This window comes from Haliotis rubra, unplaced genomic scaffold (genome assembly GCF_003918875.1).
Source record: "Haliotis rubra isolate DU_JTF1 unplaced genomic scaffold, ASM391887v1 Scf126, whole genome shotgun sequence".
NCBI classification, from domain to species: domain Eukaryota; kingdom Metazoa; phylum Mollusca; class Gastropoda; order Lepetellida; family Haliotidae; genus Haliotis; species Haliotis rubra.
Window position 1 is genome coordinate 1,798,147 of NW_025765181.1, and position 21,876 is coordinate 1,820,022.

The following is a 21,876-nucleotide window of genomic DNA, read 5'->3' on the forward strand; positions in this document are numbered from 1 at the left end:
TTGCCATGGTTACATTGTGCTTACAGAGGAACTGATTGGGGGCTTGAGTCAGCTGGAGGAGGAGGTGGTGCAGGAGTTCTGTGAGGGGCTGGTGTTATTTACTGTTGCCATGGTTACATTGTGCTTACAGAGGAACTGATTGAGGGCTTGAGTCAGCTGGAGGAGGAGGTGGAGGAGTTCTGTGAGGGGCTGTTATCTACTGTTGCCATGGTTACATTGTGTTTACAGAGGAACTGTTTGAGGGCTTGAGTCAGCTGGAGGAGGAGTTCTGTGAGGGGCTGTTATTTACTGTTGCCATGGTTACATTGTGTTTACAGAGGAACTGTTTGAGGGCTTGAGTCAGCTGGAGGAGGAGGTGCAGGAATTCTGTGAGGGGGTGGGGACGGTGGACCCCGATGATGCCTGCTGGATGGAGGATGGCTGCTATGTTGTGGCCAAGTCCAGCCTCGGCAGCGACAGACCGTGGAGGAGAGCCCAGATAGCCAGACACAACATGTAAGTAGTGGACTAATTGTACACGGTATCGTTACAGTGACGGGAATGGTTTAGATAATTTTGATATTCTGTAAAAAATGTGCTACCATAGGATTATCATCAATTACACTTACTCCATATTGGTATATAACTGTGGGGGTATCATTATTTTAAAATGACCATCAGTGCCTGTTGAGGAAGAAGTTCTTGATGAAACCATCAAATCAGCTATTTTGGTCAAGGGTAACATCACGGCCTGTCCCAAAATCTTAGGTCTAGATGTGTCTCTCAGCATCAGTTTCAATAGAGTTTAGTGTTATGATATGGGCACTTGTGAGCTGAATACATGCATTACCATGGCTAGCTGCTAAAGTCTCAGACTGGCATCATGCAAGTGGTTTACGTCTATGTTCCAGTGAGAAGGGGTCTGTGGACGTGTTCTACCTGGACTATGGCACCACAGAGATTGTGTCATTGGATCAGATATGTGTAGCTGTTCCGGCGTTCTTTTTTGCTGTTGATCACCAGACATGGAAGTGTGGTCTCGCTGGAATCAGACCTGTAAGTTGACTGTGACTCCAATTGATAAAGCAAAATAAATTTGTGAAAATATTGAGACCAGTAGATTTTAAAGGATAAGCTATTTAATCATGTTAAAAGTCTCCCACCAAAATAGATTGATTACTCAGGGCTCCAGATAAGATGCGTATTCGTAAATTATGCATGATAACTCAGATATATGCATAAAAAGTCAAATCAATGCGCGGGAAACATACACATAACTTTCTCAGAATATGAGTCGGATTTTGTGAACAAAACCTGTCAAAATATTGTTTCAATCCTACACATCCGATCTTAAGATCTCGAATAGTGTTGGTTGTCTGTATTGAAGCGAAGGTTGTCGAGTTTTTCCGTTTAATCTCCGTTAGTATTACTATCACAATGTTTCCTGTCCGCATCAGTAATAATACGATTTTAGGGCTACTGTAGATTACATGATGGCCTTAAACCAGCGTAGGAAAACATTTAATGCACAATGGCTCAACACGACTCATTTATTTCCTGTCGTCTGCAGTAAGAATGACTAACCAAAAGAAGCTCGTCGAGTTTTTTGAAAGGAAAACTGTTTGAATTAGCAAGGAATTATGAAACCATGCAACATGTGAAATACTCCTTCTTTTATTTCCATTTGGTACTTTACTCCTCAATTTTGATTTTGAGGAGTGAAATACATCTGAGTCAAAATAATTATCTGGAGCCCTGTTACTTGTTAACATTGGAAAACAGATTTAGCTTATACCTATCTTTCATACATTGACATGTTCCGTTTGACTGACTAAGTTTGGACGTTTCCATCAAATTTGATGTAAATGTGCTTGATAATGATTGCCAATGTTCGTGATGCACGAAACAAATCGCCAAAACGCATTTTGTGGCCCCGACTCTCAGAAACACGAAACACATTTCTTAGTCGGATACATGGGAAAGATCGTGCGTAAAATCAGTATAAATGACCTGTCCAACACTGCAATATCACTGCACATAAAGTGACACAGAGAGAATGCCAAGGTTAACACAGGAAGAAAGAGAACAAGCAGTAGGGATAGTTGAATGGCTGACCCTCTTAGTTATTTCACGAAATGACTGAAATTTTTCATCATTTCACGAAATGACTGATTTTACAATCTGACTGTAACATATAGGCCAATTTCTTCCCAAATTGCCTGTCGAGATCACTTGATGTGCAGTCAAGGTCAGTTCATTCTTAGTCAACTGTTGTGTTGCTCTGTTCGCTGTAGTATGCGCAACATTTTGTTTGTTGACTTTGATCACCAAATGGTTATGTATGGTTGGTTTTGGATAGATTGCAAAGACTTGGACAACTCGTGGCGTGAAATGTTTCCAGAAGCTGGTTGAGGGCGAAGAGACTCTCCAGGTGTCCATTGTGTCTTATGGAGCTTCTTTCATGTGCCACAAGATAGCCCTATACACAGGGTAAGCTGTCTCCCTACAACCACAGAGCATTATCATCAACCAGTGCAACCACCACATTCAAATTTAGCCTTCTTATGATCAGATAAGATTTATAGGTGACCTGTAATCTTGTCGGGCGGTGGCTTAACCTGGTGGTTAAGGTGTTTGCTTGTCACGCGGAAGACTCGATTAGACTCGGGTTCGATTCCCCACATGGGCACAATATGTGAAGCCCGTTTCTGGTGTACCCCGCCGTGATATTGCTGGAATATTGCTAAAAGCAACGTATAACTAAACTCACCCACTCACTATAGTCTTGTCATAAGTCCCCATGGATTTGATGTTTGTTTACATGCTATATGGACCTGCCAATAATAACTGATCTGGAATGATATTATTTTGGAGACGAATATGATTTCTTTTTCTGACTGAGTCAGGTGGGTAATTTCATCTGGGAAGGAAATATGTTGAAAGGAAAATATCCAATGGCTACTGTGTAAAACACTATCTGTAAATGAGGTGATTATCATGATTATGAAACAAGGTGTGAGAGCATATGGCTGGTGCATGGATGCTATACTGTCTGTGTTACTGTTTCAGTGAGGGAGGAGATGGCCGCTCCCTGGCCCACCTGATGCTGGACGAGGAAGTGGGGATGGTGAGTAGAACCTTCTTGTGTAGCTTATTGTCTATTAGAGTGATGTTTCATGCACTTCATGAAGTATGATGGTACAGATGCTATGACAGATTTACTGTAGTCATGTAAAGGGTAGTCCTTAACTATTTCCACCTGTGAAGGTCCGGGTTAGATTTGGTCTTCAGCAACCCATACTTGTCACAAGATGCAACTAACAGTCATTGTATCCCAATTACGTAGGTCGATGCTCATGATTTTGATCACTGGATTGTCTCGTCCAGATTCGATTATTTACAAATGGCTGGAATATTAGTGAAAGTGGTGTTAACAGCAAACCAACCAACAACCAACATTAACTGTTTCATATTGGGGCGGTGGGGTAGCCTAGTGGTTAAAGCGTTAGCTGGTCAGCCGAAGAACCGGGTTCGAATCCCCACATGGGTACAATGTGTGAAGCCCATTTCTGGTGTCCCCCGCTGTGATGTTGCTGGAATATTTTGCTAAAAGCAGCGTAAAACCAAACTCAGTCAGTCAGTCAGTCATATTGTAAGAAGATAAATCTGTGGTAAAACTCAACTCACTCACTCACCGACCCACTGAAATGTGTCTTGTAGCCATGTAACCTTGACGATGTTGCTGAGTACGCCCATGCCGTGGTGCAAGTGTTCCCCCAATGTCCCGCGGAGGAGATACAGCAAGATAGTTCCGAGGACAGACATCGGGACGAGGTTGAAGGTAATTAGCTAGTGATGTCTTCGATCAGGTAGAACACCTTTGATTTATGAAAAACAGGATGATGACTTGTGAAGAGCATTGCCTCTAACAGGAACTCAGAACACTATGGATGTGGGTGTGAAGCCTGTTTTGTCCAGAATTTTTATGCAGCTTTGTCAGCACCATGGGTTTCACAAAAGTGGTAAACTATGTGAGACCCCCATAGCTTTGGGCTTTCCTCTCACCTCAAACTGACTGTGATGCTGTTCCACTCACTCACTACTCATCCATTACAGGAATGTTCGTAGGGGAAGTGGTTTGTACTTGTGAATGTAATGTGATACTGTTATGTGCATGTAGTGTTTCCTCAGAGGCCAACATTCAGCCCGAATCAGAAGTAAATGTCCTGTCCAATATTTCAGGTTAATAGAGTTGCAGGTTCTTGTGACTTTGTTTGGCATTATTGAAATGACTGCGATATTAGAACATCTCTGATTTAAAGAAAATGGGAAATGTTCATATTTTGGACAATAATTATTTTTCATAGTTTGCCAACCACTAAATAGGGAAGTAGTATAAACAGGTTCACATCTTAGAATGGTTCATTTTAAAACCCAATTAGACCAATAGGTGTAGAGATGCTTCTAATAATTGCTCTACTTTCATTTTCATTCAGATCTGCCGAGCTATGAATCTAGTCCTGCCTCACAGTCAAGTCATGATGAGCAGGCTGTGTCAGGAGATAGTTCTGGCAGAAGTGTGTGTGAGCCGTCCGAGGCCTTAACAGACCCAACGTCTCCCCAGTCTCCAGCAGTGACTATCCCTGGCTTCAACCTCAACACCATCTTTAAGACCAAGATGGCATCTGCGGACATCATCACGCAGAAGAAGGAGGACGAGAGGAAGAAGACTGTCACGTCCGAGATGGAGAAGGATCTGAAGATGGTGCAGCAGGATATGGAAGGAGCAACAGTGGAAACGGAGGAAGTGACAGAGTGGGGTGAGGACATTGGCTCAAGATGGAGGTCACTAAGTGGGGTCAGGGTCAAGGTGAAGGTCACTGAGTGGGGTGACAACGGGTTCAGAGTAGAGGTTACTGAGTTGGGTGAGGGTCAGAGTGTAGTCACTGAATGAATTGGGTGAGGGCCAGGAGGTTCAAAATGGAGGTCAAAGCAGGATGTAGAACATAGAGGTCACTTAGTGGGGTGAGGGCCAAGGTGGAGGTCACTGAGTGGCATGACTGATAACAGTTTTAGGGTAGAGGTCACTGAGTGGGGTGAGGGTCAGGGTGAAGGTAACTGAATGGGGTGAGGGACCTGGGGTTAGGGTGAAGGTCACTGAATGGGGTGAGAGACCTGGGATTAGGGTGAAGGTCACTGAATGGGGTGAGGGACCTGGGGTCAGGGTGAAGGTCACTGAATGAATGGGGTGAGGACCAGGAGGTTCAAGATGGAGGTCGCTGAGCAGGATGTAGAATATAGAGGTCACTATGTGGGGTGAGGGTGAAAGAGGAGGTCACTGAACGGGTTGACGAGGTTCAAAGTGGAGGTCAGGGTGGTGTTGAGGAAGGATCTGAGTTGGGAAAGAGGATAATACTTGGGTCTGGGTGAAGGGATGGGCTGGAGAAGTATTTTTGTAGCTTTCATTTCAAGATATTTCTCACAAAATCCACAATAACACTATGCTGATAATAGCTGATCTCTGCATGTGACCACTCTATAACTTCCATTTTGTTCATAGGTGCTTCTGACTACGACATCGGGAAGCAGGTGTACAAGCATCAGCCGGATGTGTTTGCCCAGAAGGTGGCAGTCATTAGAGCAGCTACAGGAGACGAGAACTGGACACCCAGCATGACAGAGGGCCATGGTGAGTACCCTAGGGCTTCAGTAACCCAGCTGGGTCACAGTGACCTGTAAATCATCATGACCTGACCACCAGTGACAGAAAGCAAAGATGACAACCATCAAGGTCACAATTACACTCTCCCAGGAGACTGACCAACCAACAAATCTCAGTTTGTGTAAATATAAGTTTGTTTTTACTCATTTTGGAAAATTTGGTTGCTTGGTTGTAAAGGAAAGTTATTTTCCCATTGTACAGGAAGTCAGATTTACTGAGCATTTTCTTGTTATGTTAGCTGTTGTTAATTAGTTTTTTGTGCTATAAACTTGTATAGTGGAACGGCTTGGTGAAATTTATGTTCACATCTGTAGAAGGCATGTACTTAAAAAATATCAAAGGATTTATTGATTTCCTGAATCCCACAGGCCCCCAGAAGCCAATCCTGCAGGAAATAAAGGCAGAGGCAGTGAAAGCAGCCATTCCTAAAACCAGCCAGGAACTAGCACAGATAATGGCGCCAAGTACCAGGTACATATACCATGCCTCAGACTGAGGATTCAATTAGTTTTCATTTATGGATGCAAAGAGTTCACAAAGTAATACGTGACCTATGCTGTAACCTTGCATCATGTTTGTTTGTGTAGCATATTATATACTGTATAAAAAGGTTTGGGATTGTGAACATTGTGTGCTCAGTGTTCACAACAAAATAGCTATGGTCCCTGTCTTTTTAAAGTCAGTATATAAAGGGTTCTGGTAGTTCATCATTTCTGGCTAATTTACATTACATGTATATCATTATCAAGAGTTGAGTCAATACAGACTGACACGTGTAGCATTTGGTTTGGTTTGCTTTTGTACGCTGCGCTCATCAATATTCCAGCTATATGGCAGCTGTCTGTAAATAATAAAGGTTTGGACCAGACAATCCAGTGATCATAAATCTACGTAATTGGGATATGATAACATGTGTCAACCAAGTCAGCGAGCCTGACCAATCGATCTCGTTAGTCAGCTCTTACAACATGCATGGGTTACTGAAGACCAATTCTAACCCGGATCTTCACGGGTCAACATGTGTATGAAGTGAAACACTGTGAGACTGTTAGTAGATGTTAGACAAGTGATTCTTTCATATGACTGACTGACTGACTGAGTTTGGTTTTACGCCGCTTTTAGCAATATTCCAGCAACATCACGGTGGGGGACACCAGAAATGGGCTTCACACATTGAACCCATGTGGGGATTCGAACCCGGGTCTTCGGCGTGACGAGCCAACGCTTTAACCACTAGGCTACCCCACCGCCCCTTTTCATATGACTGAAGGTAATCTGTCATGAGTGGTGGGTATTGCAACACTCAGCCTCTGTTTGGTGACAGATAATTGGCAGCTATGTATGAGTATTAGGTGTATTTTTCTATATGTTACTCATTGTCATTTTAGGTAAGCCAGTTCAAAATGAACTATGAATTCTACAGAGAAACTTTACCATAGACAATCTGTAGTTTAAAGGGTATATTATTGGACAAAGTGTTGTTCCTAAAATGGTGTTGTTTTACCTCAGCCTACAACAGCAGCGGGTCGGGAACTCCCCAACACCCGGTGAGAGACTGGAGTCACAGTTGTCTCAACAACTCTCCAAGGTAAGTCAGTTCACTGAGTCGGGTTTTACGCCGCTTTTAGCAATATTCCAGCAATATCACAGCAATATTCCAGCAATATCACAGCAGGGGACACCAGAAATGAGCTCCACACATTGTACTTATGTGGGGAATCAAACCCGGGTCTTCAGCGTGACGAGCGAAAGCTTTAACCACTAGGCTACCCCACCGCCCCATCAGCTGAGTCACGTCCAAGTCAGCACAGCTTCCTCACTCTCCGCTTCATGAGCAGATAATTAGTGGAAATTTTGTGATTTTATTTCCTTTGTGAAGTCTCTTTACTGTATTGTTTATTAAAAATTGACATATTTTTTGGAAGTATAAATATGAAAAATGTTACGTAAATCTCTGTGGCTGACTTTTGTTTATTTACAGTCACTTCGTAAGCACAAAAGGTATTGAAGTTTTATGAAAAGAAAATGCAGCCGATATATTCACAGACTGCCTTTAATGATTAACAAAACATACTGATGACATCATACATAATAAATAAGTGACATTGTTCAGTGCTATAATACAAAACATGCCCTGCCAATTCCATAAACTGCCCATCAGTTAAGAGTAGTCTGTCAGTGGGTATGGCCAGTTTTTGTCGCGGGTTGAAATGGGATGTATGTGAATGATAACACAGAAAGTTTCTTGGTGAGCCAATCAAATGCTACAAAATCAAATGCATTGTGTATTCCATGTTATCCATGTCTGTGTCCTGAAGATCCTGGATGAAGGAATCCCCTGAATTTATTTCCAGCTTATTATCCCAGGATTCTATGTTGTTTAGATTCTAGATGAAGGAGACATAGAAGACCCAGGAACCTTGTGTGATCAGTTCAACCAGGTGGTGCTGCCAGGTAAGTTGTTCGGGTAAAGGAAAACACAGTTGTTGATGGAATTGTTCAATGACCCTGTGTGATTTCTGGAACATACGATGGGAAAGGAAACCAATAGATGATTTATGTAATTTTTCCTTATCCTGACTCATGCTAAATGCTTGTCTCCTTTTCCTTGCTGAATAATAGTGGAACACTTGAAATCCCTTGAAGTTCCCTTCTAAAATGTGGACGATAAAATCACTACTCACCCACGAAAGTTACCTCCCTTGCCCCTTTGGCCCTTTTGGGTCACCTGACCGGCCATGTTTTGTCACTCTCTCCTTCTTCGCCCTTGAGGACGGGTGTGAGAGCACCTGGGTCCCTATACGGCACATATCCTTTTCAATTTTGGACCTTACATTAGGATTGTATTCTACTATATGGTTTGAACTTTGATCTAAATTATACGTTGTTTGACACGTTTTTTCATTGTGTTTACATTTGATGAAAACTTGTGTTCGTTGTAGATACCGGCTGTCTGCGGCTGACCCACATTTATTATGTCCTGATTGCACTACTTCATGTTCTTTCAACTCTTGCTGTAAACATTGTCTGGATTTAACCACTTTTGAATTTAATAACTACCTTATTTTTCCTTATCCTGACTCATGCTTATTGCTTGTCTTCTTCTTCTTGCGAACATAGTGGAACACGTGTATCTCCCAATTGAAGTTCCCTTCAATAAAAAATCACTAATTAGTACTCACCACGAGTTACCTCCCTTCCACAAGCGCGGGAACGAGGGCGCCACCTCCACCCATGTGCCTCACTCTCTCCTTCTTCGCCCAGTGAGCTGGACGTGAGAGCGCCTGTGTCTCCCAACACACTATATCCTTTATTTATATTTAGTTTAGTACCTCTTATATTCAGTTATAGAGGTGTAACTAGTATCCTTATTCAATTTGCATTGATTATTAGTCATGTTTCTGCTGTTTTATTCACGGTTCGCTGTGTTTGTTCAGCAGTTTACGTTAATGAGAATCTGCACAGGTTGTAAACTACGTTATTCCGCTACCGATCCACATTTAAAATGCCCTAGTTGCATTACTCCATGTTCTATTGTTTCTCGTTGTAAATTATGTATTAATTTACCAATTTCTGCCTTTGATAAATATTTATGTTCCGTTTTGAGACGGAAGGCAGATAAATCTCGCAAACAATCTTCAGTCATGGCTAATAGATCGGAAGCTAATATACCCTGTCAACTGTTGACTGACGACCCGCCACCGGCTGGTGGCCTGCCTGAGTTTCCCTCGGGGGATAAGCGTGGGACGCAGTCCGCTATGTCCAAGAAGCGACCTGCACCTCTAGACATTCCGTCTTCACAGTCTAAGACTAGGAAAGCGTCCACATCATCTCAACGTATGCTTAGAACCCCCAGGTCCACAGCTTCGTCAAAAGGGAAATCTACGAAAGCTACAAATAATTTTGCTTCCGATATTCTACCTGTCTCAGAATTATGTTTATATGATGGTGACATTCCGATTATCATTCCAGATGTACGTCATAAGAAACGTCCAGTATCTGCTACCGTCACAACAGCGCAGATCAACACGCAACCAGAGATGCCTACGCTGACGCCGGAGTTTGTGATTGAGGGTCCGGTCACTTTCACAGAGAGGCCACCCTCAACGCCAGCGCAGACCGTCCCAGACGACCTGGTCAACCAAATCATGAGGCTGATGGAGGACCGTTACGGTTTACAGAGGCCCCAGAGCCACGGGCCCCAGAGCCCAACCCATATTAAGTCATACAGGGCCCCAGAGCCTTTGGCTTCGCCGTAGGGCCCCAGAGCCCACAAAAGCGCCTCTCATGAACGGCAACCCAGCCCGTGGCGATCACCGCTAAGAAAGTCCCAGGCAGCCTCCGCGAAGGAGCTAGAGCCTCTCCAGTTGCGAGGGACATCGCGGAGAAGGTGCGCTTCGCCGAGCCCACACCCTGTAGAACACAGAGGTCGTTCGCGAAGCAAGCGCTCATATGTCGATTTGGACACTGACTCGATACATTCGCGAAGGTCGCGAAGGCTAAGTGGCTCCAAATCTACCTCGCCCAGAAGATCTAGTAGAGCTTCGTGAAGCCCCCAGCGTTCGCCGAGGATGTCTCCTCCTAAGTCTCCTTACACTAGCCACTCGTCAGTCCGTTCACCACAGTCCTCTCATAGATCTTCCTACAGATCTAGGACTCCGACATGTGACCCTACGTCAGAAGAGGAGGAAGATATCATTTTCTCAGATGCTGAGATTAGATACTGGATGGTGAATGAGTTACAACTTGCTTCCCCATCGAAGAACGAGAATTCAACTCAGACTTACCTGATGAAAGATGATGATGTAGACAATATCACCTTGCCTCCTATTGACCCGATTACAGCGGTACCAGCTAATCTGGATACAACCTGTTCCAAATCTTCAAAAGTCCAATCTACACATTTCCCGGTCTTCAATGCCAAGAAATTTGCTGGACACAATATGGACCCCTTTTTCAAGGCCCATGATATTGATGACAACTTTAAACTAATCAGTGATGCCAAGTCCAGAAGTTACAGAGTAGACGATCGCAAATTGGCCCAATTAGATACCATCTCCAGGAGAATGTTCTTTGGATTGAATAGATCTAGAACTATTAATGAAACTCTCATCACCAAGTTCAAGAATTCTACAGAGGAGGAAGATAGAATGATCTACTCAGCTCTACTCATGCAGAAAAGAGACCACCAATTTCTTACAGAGCACCTGTCAGCGCTTACTGAAACTACTACCATGACTCGTCGGCAAGGCTTACTAGCTTCCTGCTCTTGGGATAAGCAATTCACAGAATCTCTATACACAGCTCCATGGTCATCGCCCTTACTGTTTGGTGGTAACATAGACAAGGTCTCCAAAGAAGTATCTAAAGACTCGAGAGAGGTACTTATGATCAGATCCATGGATACCTTAGCGAACGTCATTAAACAGTCAGCACAGAGATACTCAGGCAAGTCTAAGTTCTCGGGGCTACAGAAAGCACGGGACAAGAAATTAGCTGCAGCTAAAGATTCCAAGGATTCTTTTCGTCGCCCATACAGCAAATTTAGGGGAGGATCAGCTAGAGGCAGATCATCCAGAGGTGGCCGTGGATTTAGACGATGAAATTCAGGTTCGGAACGACTGGAGTCTTCCACCCCCAGCCGTTCCAGTACAACCTTCTCAAGTGGTGTAAGCGCCTTCAGCTGCACTGGGAAAACTGGGGAATACTACAAGATCCATATGTATCCAACATCCTACAGCACGGATATCTAATACAACTCAAGGCCAAGCCTCCGTTAACAGTCACCCCCACAGGGTTCAACGTTCAACCGGCACAACTACCTATGTTAAGAGAAACAGTAGCTACTCTACTAAACAAACAGGCCTTAGAAGTTCTGGATCAACGAAACATTGTACCAGGTTTCTACTCCCCAGTTTTCCTAGTGCTGAAGAAAAATTCAAGGAGAAGTTTAGTCTCATATACAACATGAGCATCTTCAACAGAGAATATCTACCATGCAAACCACCAGCGTTTAGCATGATACACTTACCGCAAACTCGCATTTAATCCGTCCCAAAGATTACATGGCCAGCATAGATTTGCATCTACACATTCGATTCATCCCAACTCAAGGAAATATCTAAGATTTATCCTAGGCGGAAACATTACCAATGGAAGGTTCTTCCTTCTTGAATCACATCGGCCCCTTGGGTATTCACAAGAGTGACCAAGCCTATTGTCTCATACCTACATCGTCCAAGGTCTTCGCGTAGCTTTTTACCTGGGAGGCGGACGGTATACAAGTGGATCCAGATCCACAGCGTCTCCAGACTACAGCTGAACTTTATAATCAAGCTACTAACTCAATTAGTAAATCTACTCAAGTCGGACCTAGAACCAGCGCGGGATCTGCAATTTCTAGGTATACGATTTCTAACAGCTCAGAATCGTATTGTAGTCTTGGAGGACAGATGGATCAAGATCAACAACTTATTCCTCAAGCCCTACTCTCTCTGTTACCACTACGACAGTGGCAGAGCCTATTGGAACTACTCACATCAGCTCAAGACTTGACAGTCAGAGGCAGGCTTCAATTACACCCGTTACAAGTCCTCATCAATGCTCATCTCGAGGACCCTCTACCATTCAGTCTACCAGATTATGTCAAACCACATCTACTCTGGTGGACCAAGAGATTGAATGTTTGCGCAGGCGTCTCCTTAGTAGAGCCGGAATCGAAAACACATCTCTACGTAGACGCGTCACTACAAGGTTGGGGAGCCCACCTTGCCGGCAGGACAGCGTCAGGCCTATTGAGCAATCAAGATGGCACAGTTTTGTCAATTACGCTGCTAAGAAAGGATTTACAGCCAGATATGCTACACATCCTCAAGTGGCAGATTTCTTATGTTATCTACGTCAAACTAAGAATCTAAAAGGCTCAACCATGTCCACTTATCTTGCAGCTATAAGTTCTGTCATAACAATGAGAACGGGCGTCAAGTTAACAAAAACACCAGAGTTACTCGCTTTGTTACGAGCGTTCCGATTGGAGGATCAGAAACGGAAGTTTCACGCTCCAGCCTGGGATCTAAATATAGTGCTCCAACACCTCACTAGTGAGGCTTATGAACCATTGCTATCTACATCGTTTGAATCACTGACCCACAAAACCTTATTCCTGTTAGCACTAGCTACGGCCGCCAGGATGTCAGAGATTCACGCACTGGATTACTGAGAGAATACAGCTTTGATGATATGCATAACATGGCTCATCTGGGACTTCTCGCTGGGATTTTATAGCGAAAAACCAACTGCCAGGTCAACCAGACAGATTATTCCCCGTCCCAGCTCTCTCATCCATGCTTGGACCGCATGATACGATGGATCTATCACTATGCCCAGTAAGGGCACTGAAAATATATCTCCAACGATCCAAACAGAGCAGAGGGAAATTCAAGAGGTTATTTATCCCTATATCTACAGCTACGCAGAGCGGAAGTCTCACATGTACTACTATCTCTATCTGGATCAGAACTGTCATACTACGTGCCTACAAGGCTGCAGGACTCGACCCTCCAAGAGCTTCTAATCCTCCACCGAAATTAGAGGCTAGCCTCAACTCTCGCTCTACATGGGAATTGCTCGTTGAATACCATAATGGAGGGATGTTTCTGGAGATCCGATATGGTGTTTGCCAACCACTATCTGAGAGATATCACCACCGAGGACGTCTCAGGTATCCACCATTTCGGTCCCATGGTCCTCGCTCAACAGTTGACAGTTCCATGGAGAAGATAAGTCTATCTTACAGATTTTATACTTATCTGATAACAGTACTAATAGCTACATGCTATCTATATATTTTGCTTAAGTTTAATTTATTATCTTAAGCTCAGTACTATGGGTTTATATCATACTATATATAAGCTTACAACTCGTAGGAGTTTTGCTATTATATATATGTTCAGCTTAAGTTTCATCAATCCTTAAGCTCAGTCATATGGTCATATTCATAAATGTATTAGCTAACAAACTCTAAGGAGTTGGTTACTATTATACAGCTTAAGTTATAATTATATCTTAAGCACAGTACTATACTATTATAGCTTAAATATATGCATATCTTAAGCTTAATACTTTGGTTCATTTATAAAAGTATCCACTATAAACTCACAGAAGTTTATACTATCACATTAATAGCCTCAGCTTACATTAATGTTGTATATACTTTTATCATATTCACTAAATTGTAATAACCTTTATATGGCAGCTGATAAGTTAACAGCAGGAATTCATCAGTTCAGTGCCTTTATGAAGTTCCCATAGGGTTATTACAATCATCACAGTTCAAATCACTAATTATTAAAATCCAAAGTATATATATTCCCACCTCCTTTTCCGTCGGATTCTACAAGCAATAAGCATGAGTCAGGATAAGGAAAAATATGAAATTTTAGAGTAAAATTAATATTTTATACTTATCCTGACTCATGGGGTAAATGCTCCCTCCGTCCTCCCACTTAACACTTTGGATTTCTTGGGAAAAATAAAGTGTCGGGCTCGAAAACAAAAAAAAATGAGGCACATGGGTGGAGGTGAAGCCCTCGTTCAGCTTGTGGAAGGGAGGTAACTCGTGGTGAGTACTAATTAGTGATTTTTTATTGAAGGGAACTTCAATTGGGAGATACACGTGTTCCACTATGTTCACAAGAAGAAGAAGATAAGCAATAAGCATGAGTCAGGATAAGTATGAAATATTAATTTTACTCTAAAAATTTCTTTTTTCCATTCATAGACGTGCAAAGGACTGGGTAAGAAGGTTTCTAAAATGCCTAGCGGTTAGAACAATCGAAAAAAAAATACATTATCAGACAATAAAGGTATAGTTTTTTGATGACATAACAATTGAATGACGTTATCCCGTCACTGCGCCATTCTAGTGTGCCCCCTCGTAATCAAACCATTTTACATTACGTCACAATGTAAGCGACGATCGATGCATGTCAGTTGTCGTAATGCGCCTTCGCGACCTCCTACAGTAAACTACACCGTTGCATCCAGTTTCTTGGTTTACTGTTGCTTCCACGCAGCTAACATTACTGGTGGAAACATTGCGTTTATGTTTTCACAACGGTTAAAATGTGTCATTTAGACTCACAAGTTTTCAGCGACACGGTAGCGCTTAAGTAATACATTCCACAATGCAATGCGTAGAATGTAAAACGACTACTCAACTTCCTCTGGATGTACTGATCTAAACTTAAGCTGGTAGTAGAAATGCAGCGTTCATATTGCCCCATATGGTTTACGTTAATGACAGATGTAGTTAAAATAATTCAGAAGATATTTAATCGAGCGTAAACTGTCATCAAAACTGTTATCATTTGTTTTTTTTTCTGGTAGCGTTAATCGCCTTAACGAGGGGCAGACACATTAATAGAACAGCGCCAGTTAGCCCTGTCGCGAGGATTCTTAATTTAGGTCACCGACACCGTCGTTATTCACAAGTCATGTCTAAATCGAAAGTGATTAAGCTGATAACCGTGTGTTAACTATTGCTGCCGATGTTCATAATTCCAGTGAATTGCCGAGCGTTTTACGGGGCAGGTCGCTATGCCAGTGATGAACCCTGGAGCTAATAAGAGATCAAAGTCAATGGAGCTGACCTCTTTGCAGGCACTCCAAATCTTCCAGAGGGGAGACTATGTCTAAGAATTAACCTTCACGAAGGCCTAGAGAAACATCTCAAGACTCCAGGAAGGATACACAATCACATCGGGATCATTCACCTGCTCGCTGTTCGTCATACAGATCTTCACACAGAGACTCACGTCGCCGTGGATTATCAGAGCGGGAGATGTCTAAATCAGAGGAAGAAGGTGAAGTCATATTCTCTGATAAAGAAGTAACCTCATGGATTGCTAATGGCCTGGACCTAGCATCACCTTCCAAGGACACAGACGAAGCGTTTACATACAAGATGTCCAACGATGATTTTGACACACTCACGATTCTGCCTATCGACCCTGATCTCCCAAGTACCGGACAGTCTCAGCTCAGCCTTTGATAAGGCTACCAAGTTCCAGAATCGGCATATCCCGATGTTCAACGCCAGGAAATTCCCCTTACATCACATGGAACCCTTCCTGAAGGCCCCAGAGATTGATGAGGACTACAAGATCATCAATGACTCCCGCTATTGGACTTACAAGATAGAGGACAAGAAGCTAGCGCAACTTGATATGACTACTAGACTTACCTTCTTCGGACTAGCCAGATCTAGGGCTATCAATGAAGCACTCATCTCGAAGTTAAAGAACTCCACCGCCGAAGATGACCGGATGATATATTCTGCGCTACTGACCCAGAAAAGGACCACCAATTTATGTCGGAGCATCTAGCACCCACATCAGCGGGCCTGACTCTTCTGGAGGAGACAAGGATTATTGTCATCGTACACCTGGAGTGAAGCGGTTCACCAAGTCCTTATACAGAGCCCCATGGCATCCATCTTTGGAGGACTGACTGAGCAGCGCATCCATTCATCACGGTGAGGGGACACCAGAAATGGGATCACACATTGTGCCCATGTGGGGATTGAAAGAGCCAGCGCTTTAACCACGAGGGCTACCCCACCGCAAATCAAAGAGGTTAAGCCAAAGACACCGCGAATCAAGGGAGGTCATGATGATAAAGTCCATAGATACCTTGGCAAATGTGATTAAGCCAGACCTCTCCAGCTGCTCCAGCAAATCCAAGTTTGCAGGAGTCCAGAGAGCCAGAGAAAAGAAGTATTCCAGCTCAAGAGGAGGAAGAGGTTCTTTTCATTAAGCCCAACCGAGTCCCCAGAAGTAACCCCCGGAAGAGGCCGAGCACCCAGGGGTGCCAGGGGATCCAAAGCTGAAGGTTAGGTTTGGAGCGACTGGAGTCTTCCACCCCCAGCCGTTCCTGTACAACCTTCGACAGTGGGTGGACGTCTTCAACAGTACTGGGAGAATTGGGGAATACTACAGGACGACTATGTATCCCAGATACTACACAGAGGGTACAAGATACAGTTGGAAGCCACCCCGCCACTTACAAGCAACCCGATAGCCTTCAGATACGCAGCCGACCAGACAGAGAAACTGGACGACGCAATAAAGACTCGACAAAGATGCAGTAGAAGAGATAAATCAAGATCTCATCACGCCCGGTTTTACTCCCCAATTTTCCTGGTACCGAAGAAGAATTCCAAGGAGAAGCTTTGGCTCATCTACAACATGAGGAAGTTCAGACCAGCAAAATTCAAGAGGATACATCTTCCTCAGCTCCGACATCTCGTTCGTCCATCAGACTACCTCGCCAGCATAGATCTACAAGATGCGTATCTACACATCCCGATACATCCAGACTCAAGGAAATACCTAAGATTCCTTTTCAACGGACATCACTTCCACAGGAAGGTTTTACCGTTTGGAATATCGTCGGCCCCCTGGTTGTTTACTCGAGTGACCAAGCCCATCGTCACATATCTACATCGTCGAGGTCTACGCAGTGCTTTTTACCTGGACGACGGAATTCAAGTTTATCAAGATCCCAGTCAACTCAGACTGCAACTAGACTTCACCATCAGGCTTCTCACTCAGTTAGGATGGCTGGTAAATCTCCTCAAGTCGGAACTGGAGCCGAAACAGGATCTTCAATTTCTAGGAATACGTCTCATCACGCCGGTGAATCACATAGTCGTCCCAGAGGATCGTTGGGTCAAGATACAACATATGATATCTCAAGCAATGCTCTCTCCGTTGACACTACGTGCTTGGCAAAGCATGCTCGGTCTACTCACCTCAGCTCAAGACATGACTTGCCCATCTCGACAGTCTGATTCTACCGGACAGCCTGAAACCATACCTTCTGTGGTGGACTCGGAAGTTGAATGTTTGCGGAGGAACCTTTTTGTCAGAGCCAGTTTGCAACACTCATCTCTACGTAGATGCATCTCTACAAGGATGGGTTGCCCACCTCGACAACAAAGTGGCAGCAGGGAAGTGGTCGAGTCAGGATCAGAGTCTGCACATCAACCTGTTGGAGATGAAAGCAGTGATCAACGCTTTACAACACTGGTCCAGCATACTAAAGAACGCAAGGCTCATGGTCCACACGGACAACTCCACAGTAGCGTTCTACATCAACAAACAAGGATCAACAAGATCAACAAGTCTGCTACAACTCAACTTTCTCCTGTTCAGCATCGTCGACGACCTGAACATCTACATGAAGGCATGCCACATTCCAGGAGCAAAGAATGTCATAGCAGACGCCCTATCTCGTCCACTTCAACCATCCCCGACGGAGTGGATGTTACACCCAGAAGCGTTCCGGTTCGTCATATGGACAACAGGATCTCCACTGATAGACCTGTTTGCAACAAAGTTCAACAAGCAACTACCAACATTCGTCTCTCCGATTCCGGATCCGGATCAGGCATGGGCAACAGACGCTTTAAGCGGGAAGGTCATGGGAAGGTCTAAACGCTTATGCGTTTCCAACTCCAGCACTACTACCACAAGTAATACAGAAAATCAAGCAGACGACAACGCTGCAACTGATTTTGGTCGCGCCCTATTGGCCAGCGAGGGTATGGTTTCCCGTCCTCATACAAGAACTCGGAAGTCAAACCCTGAAACTACCAGAGTGGTCGAACCTGCTCGTCCATCCACACACCAAGCAAGCTCACGGGAATCCGGCATTGTTCCATCCACACACATGGAGCGTATCAAAGCTTGCCTGAAGACTAGAGGGTACTCCGCCAGAGCAGCGAAAGCAGAGACACTAGCTCTATGCAGATCAACTCGCAACTTGTACGACGACAAGTGGCAGAGATTTGAACAATACAGCGGTAAAAGCAACCCATCCTCATGTGGCAGAATACCTGTGTCATCTGCGACAGATGAGACACTTAAAAGGTTCAACACTCTCAACATACCTGGCTGCTCTCAGCACAGTTATCACCATGAAGACGGGTGTCAAGCTGACCAAAGTACCAGAGATACTGGCACTACTACGCTCGTTCAAGTTGGAAGACCAACAAAAGAAATTCAAGGTTCCTGCCTGGGATCTCAACATAGTTCTACAACATCTCACCAGTGACATCCTTTGAACTACTGACTCAGAAAACGCTGTTCCTGATCGCCCTAGCAACAGCAGTACGGATGTCAGAAATACATGCTCTGGACTTTGAACGAACACAATTTGAATCAAGACATCGTGACATCGTACATCTAGGACTGAGATAGGATTTTATTGCCAAGAACCAACTGCCCGGCCAGCCTGACAGACAGTTCCACATCCCAGCACTCTCTACAGTCCTTGGGCCACAGGATACACAGGATGTATCCTTATGCCCTGTCAGAGCACTAAAAGTCTACCTACAAAGAACAAAAACAAGGAGACGAAAATTCAAGTGCCTATTCATCCCCTTATCAACTGAGACGCCCACGGAAGTCTCAAGGACAATGATATCGATATGGATGAGAGACGTTTTACTAAGGGCCTACAAAGCAGCAGGACTTGAGCCTCCCGAGCCTCCAATCCCCACGAAGTCAGAGCCCTGGCATCTACACTTGCTCTGCATGGAAACTGCTCGATTACAACAATAATGGAGGGCTGCTTTTGGAAATCGGACACAGTGTTTGCCAACCACTACCTCAGAGACATTGCCAGCGAAGACGTATTCACCAGTTTAGGCCACTTGTTGTAGCACAACTAACAGTTCCACAAAGGCGGTGAGAAAAATCTCACCCTTTTATCACGTGACTTGTGAAAACCAATGCTCTGGAAAGCAAATGGTTAAAGTCCATGCACACGTCTAGGACAGGCTAGCATGAGTGATAGACCCTGTACTTGTATAGGACATACTCGCCGTACATGAAGAAGGGTCGCATCTCCACTTGATGTGCGCATCAAGTGATGGAGTTGCAATAGATAACTAATGGAATATTAGTATATCTAAAATCCACACGAAAATGTCAGAAGTTTCGGAAGAAATCCGACAAGTTGTGGTTCCCCCCAGACTCATCAGAGGAAGTTGAAAGAACAGAATCATCGGCAGTGGCGTCATAAGTTCCCATGGGGGGTAATACATTACGTAAATCAACAGCTGGAGAATCCAGAAGTGGCCTAACCCACCACCGATTCCGACGGATTCTGCAGGCATTTAGCATGAGTCAGGATAAGGAAAAATATGTACTTTTCTGACTAAAAATGATATTTTATACTTATCCTGACTCATGAGGTCAGCCCTCCCAACCTCCCCTCTTATGGCACTCTGGATTTCCCTGTAAATCCGGGTGTCGGGCATACATACAAAACATGGCCGGTCAGGTGACCAAAAAGGCGGCCAAAGGGGCAAGGGAGGTAACTCGTGGGTGAGTAGTGATTTTCGTCCGCTTTTTAGAAGGGAACTTCAAGGGATTTCAAGTGTTCCACTATCATTCGCAAGGAGAAGGAGACAAGCATTTAGCATGAGTCAGGATAAGTATAAAATATCAATTTTAGTCAGAAAATTACATTTATTTAACAAAAATACTTGAGATTTATACATTATTTAGCAAGTACATCAATTGGAAACATGACATCTTCCAGTCTAATAGATCATTGACTGAGTGATCAAGTCCTCTGTTTTGTTTTCTCATATCAGGGCTCGAAAAATTAAAAAATCTGCACTCACCCTATAGAGCGAGAAATATGAACTTTCCACTTGTCCTTCTAGAATTGTACTTGCCCTAAGATCATGCATCATTTCAACATGTTTGCTTGGAATATAACTACAATAAACATTACTTACTTTGTCTTCCGTACAAAATCTTTGACAAAATTGAATTCTTTCACCATTTAAGATAGCTGAACTTCAAGGGAAAAGAACAGTGTTACTTTTGGGTCAGAAAACGTACTTCCTCTAAGATGAGCTATATGTTTTTTCACTTGCCCGAAACAAATTGTACTCGTCAATACGATTTTGGAGCCCTGTCATATGTTTTATATGTCATGACATGTTAGGCTAGAATCCTGACTAGAGTGATGTTTACCTCTGATGCAGGGAGTTTGAAGGAACCGTGGGGACTGTCTGTGGCTATTGAAGTTCTGTTGGAGACGGCTGTGACTCTCAAGGGCTCTCATGTAGTCACCGTGCTCAATGTCCTTGATACGTATGTAGGTGAGTTATCTCCCCTGACACTGGCTCCACACACATCACAGGCAGAATCAGTGACAGACCCTTGACCTTTGACTCACAGACATGGTATTGAGATGGCACAGCGGTTCACTGTGCAGAGTTGTATCATCAGCTGGAGATCATGGGCTCTAATACCAGCGCGCTGCTCTAGTTGTTTCTTGGTTTGCTCTTGTTCGTTGACATGTCTGTGCATGTGACATCACATCTGTTGACAACATCAGTGACCTATCACATATTGGGAAGTAACGGAAATACTGTCTTTCAGTGGCATTTAGAAGTTGTGCATTGATGTCCAAGATATTTTTATGGATTAAACTTCTTTTTAATTTCCCTCACAACGTTTCGAGACCATTCCAGGTCCCTTCATCAGGTGAACTGACAGTTGGGACTATGACGTCGTAACTGAGTTATGACGTCACAATGCAAGTGACATCACAGTACATTAGGGAGAGTACAGTATAAGTGAGGTTGAAGTGTTAATTACATAATGATGAACACAAGTCGTCAGTATGCAAACAAAATGATAAGTCAGCTATATCGGAGGACAAGGCAAATAACCCAATTCATGTAATCATGTGGAATGATATCAGGGTGCTTTCAAGCAATAACAACGACTGGCGTCGGAGGAAACGACATGAGGCGGTCGAGACAAGGAGACATAAAACTGCAATGAATCGTGATCAAGGTGTCTACCTGCCAAGTGCGTGGGACCTCTTGATTAACTTTTGATGAACTTTAGATAAATAAAAAAAAGCCTACTATTTACTTTTTGGAAAGCCTGCTATCCATTAACTTTTGTGTAATTAGCTTTGTGTATTGACAATTCAACTTTCAACTCTATTATCTAGCATGAATTTTCATCATTATGTAATTAACACTTCAACCTCACTTATACTGTACTCTCCCTAGTGTACTGTGATGTCACTTGCATTGAGACGACGTCATAGTTCTAACTGTCAGTTCACCTGATGAAGGG

At 43.7% G+C, this 21,876-nt stretch overlaps 1 protein-coding gene across 1 annotated transcript in view; it reads left to right on the forward strand.

The window, feature by feature from the left end:
* LOC124266487 overlaps positions 1-21,876 on the forward strand; it is a 37,817-nt gene that overhangs the window by 7,043 nt on the left and 8,898 nt on the right. Inside the window, exons 3-13 of the mRNA XM_046701285.1 lie at positions 318-495; positions 891-1,035; positions 2,339-2,469; positions 3,049-3,106; positions 3,700-3,820; positions 4,476-4,799; positions 5,540-5,668; positions 6,070-6,172; positions 7,211-7,289; positions 8,086-8,155; positions 20,766-20,882. Coding sequence (XP_046557241.1) covers positions 318-495; positions 891-1,035; positions 2,339-2,469; positions 3,049-3,106; positions 3,700-3,820; positions 4,476-4,799; positions 5,540-5,668; positions 6,070-6,172; positions 7,211-7,289; positions 8,086-8,155; positions 20,766-20,882 — 1,455 coding nt within the window. The remainder of the gene's footprint in view (positions 1-317; positions 496-890; positions 1,036-2,338; positions 2,470-3,048; positions 3,107-3,699; positions 3,821-4,475; positions 4,800-5,539; positions 5,669-6,069; positions 6,173-7,210; positions 7,290-8,085; positions 8,156-20,765; positions 20,883-21,876) is intronic.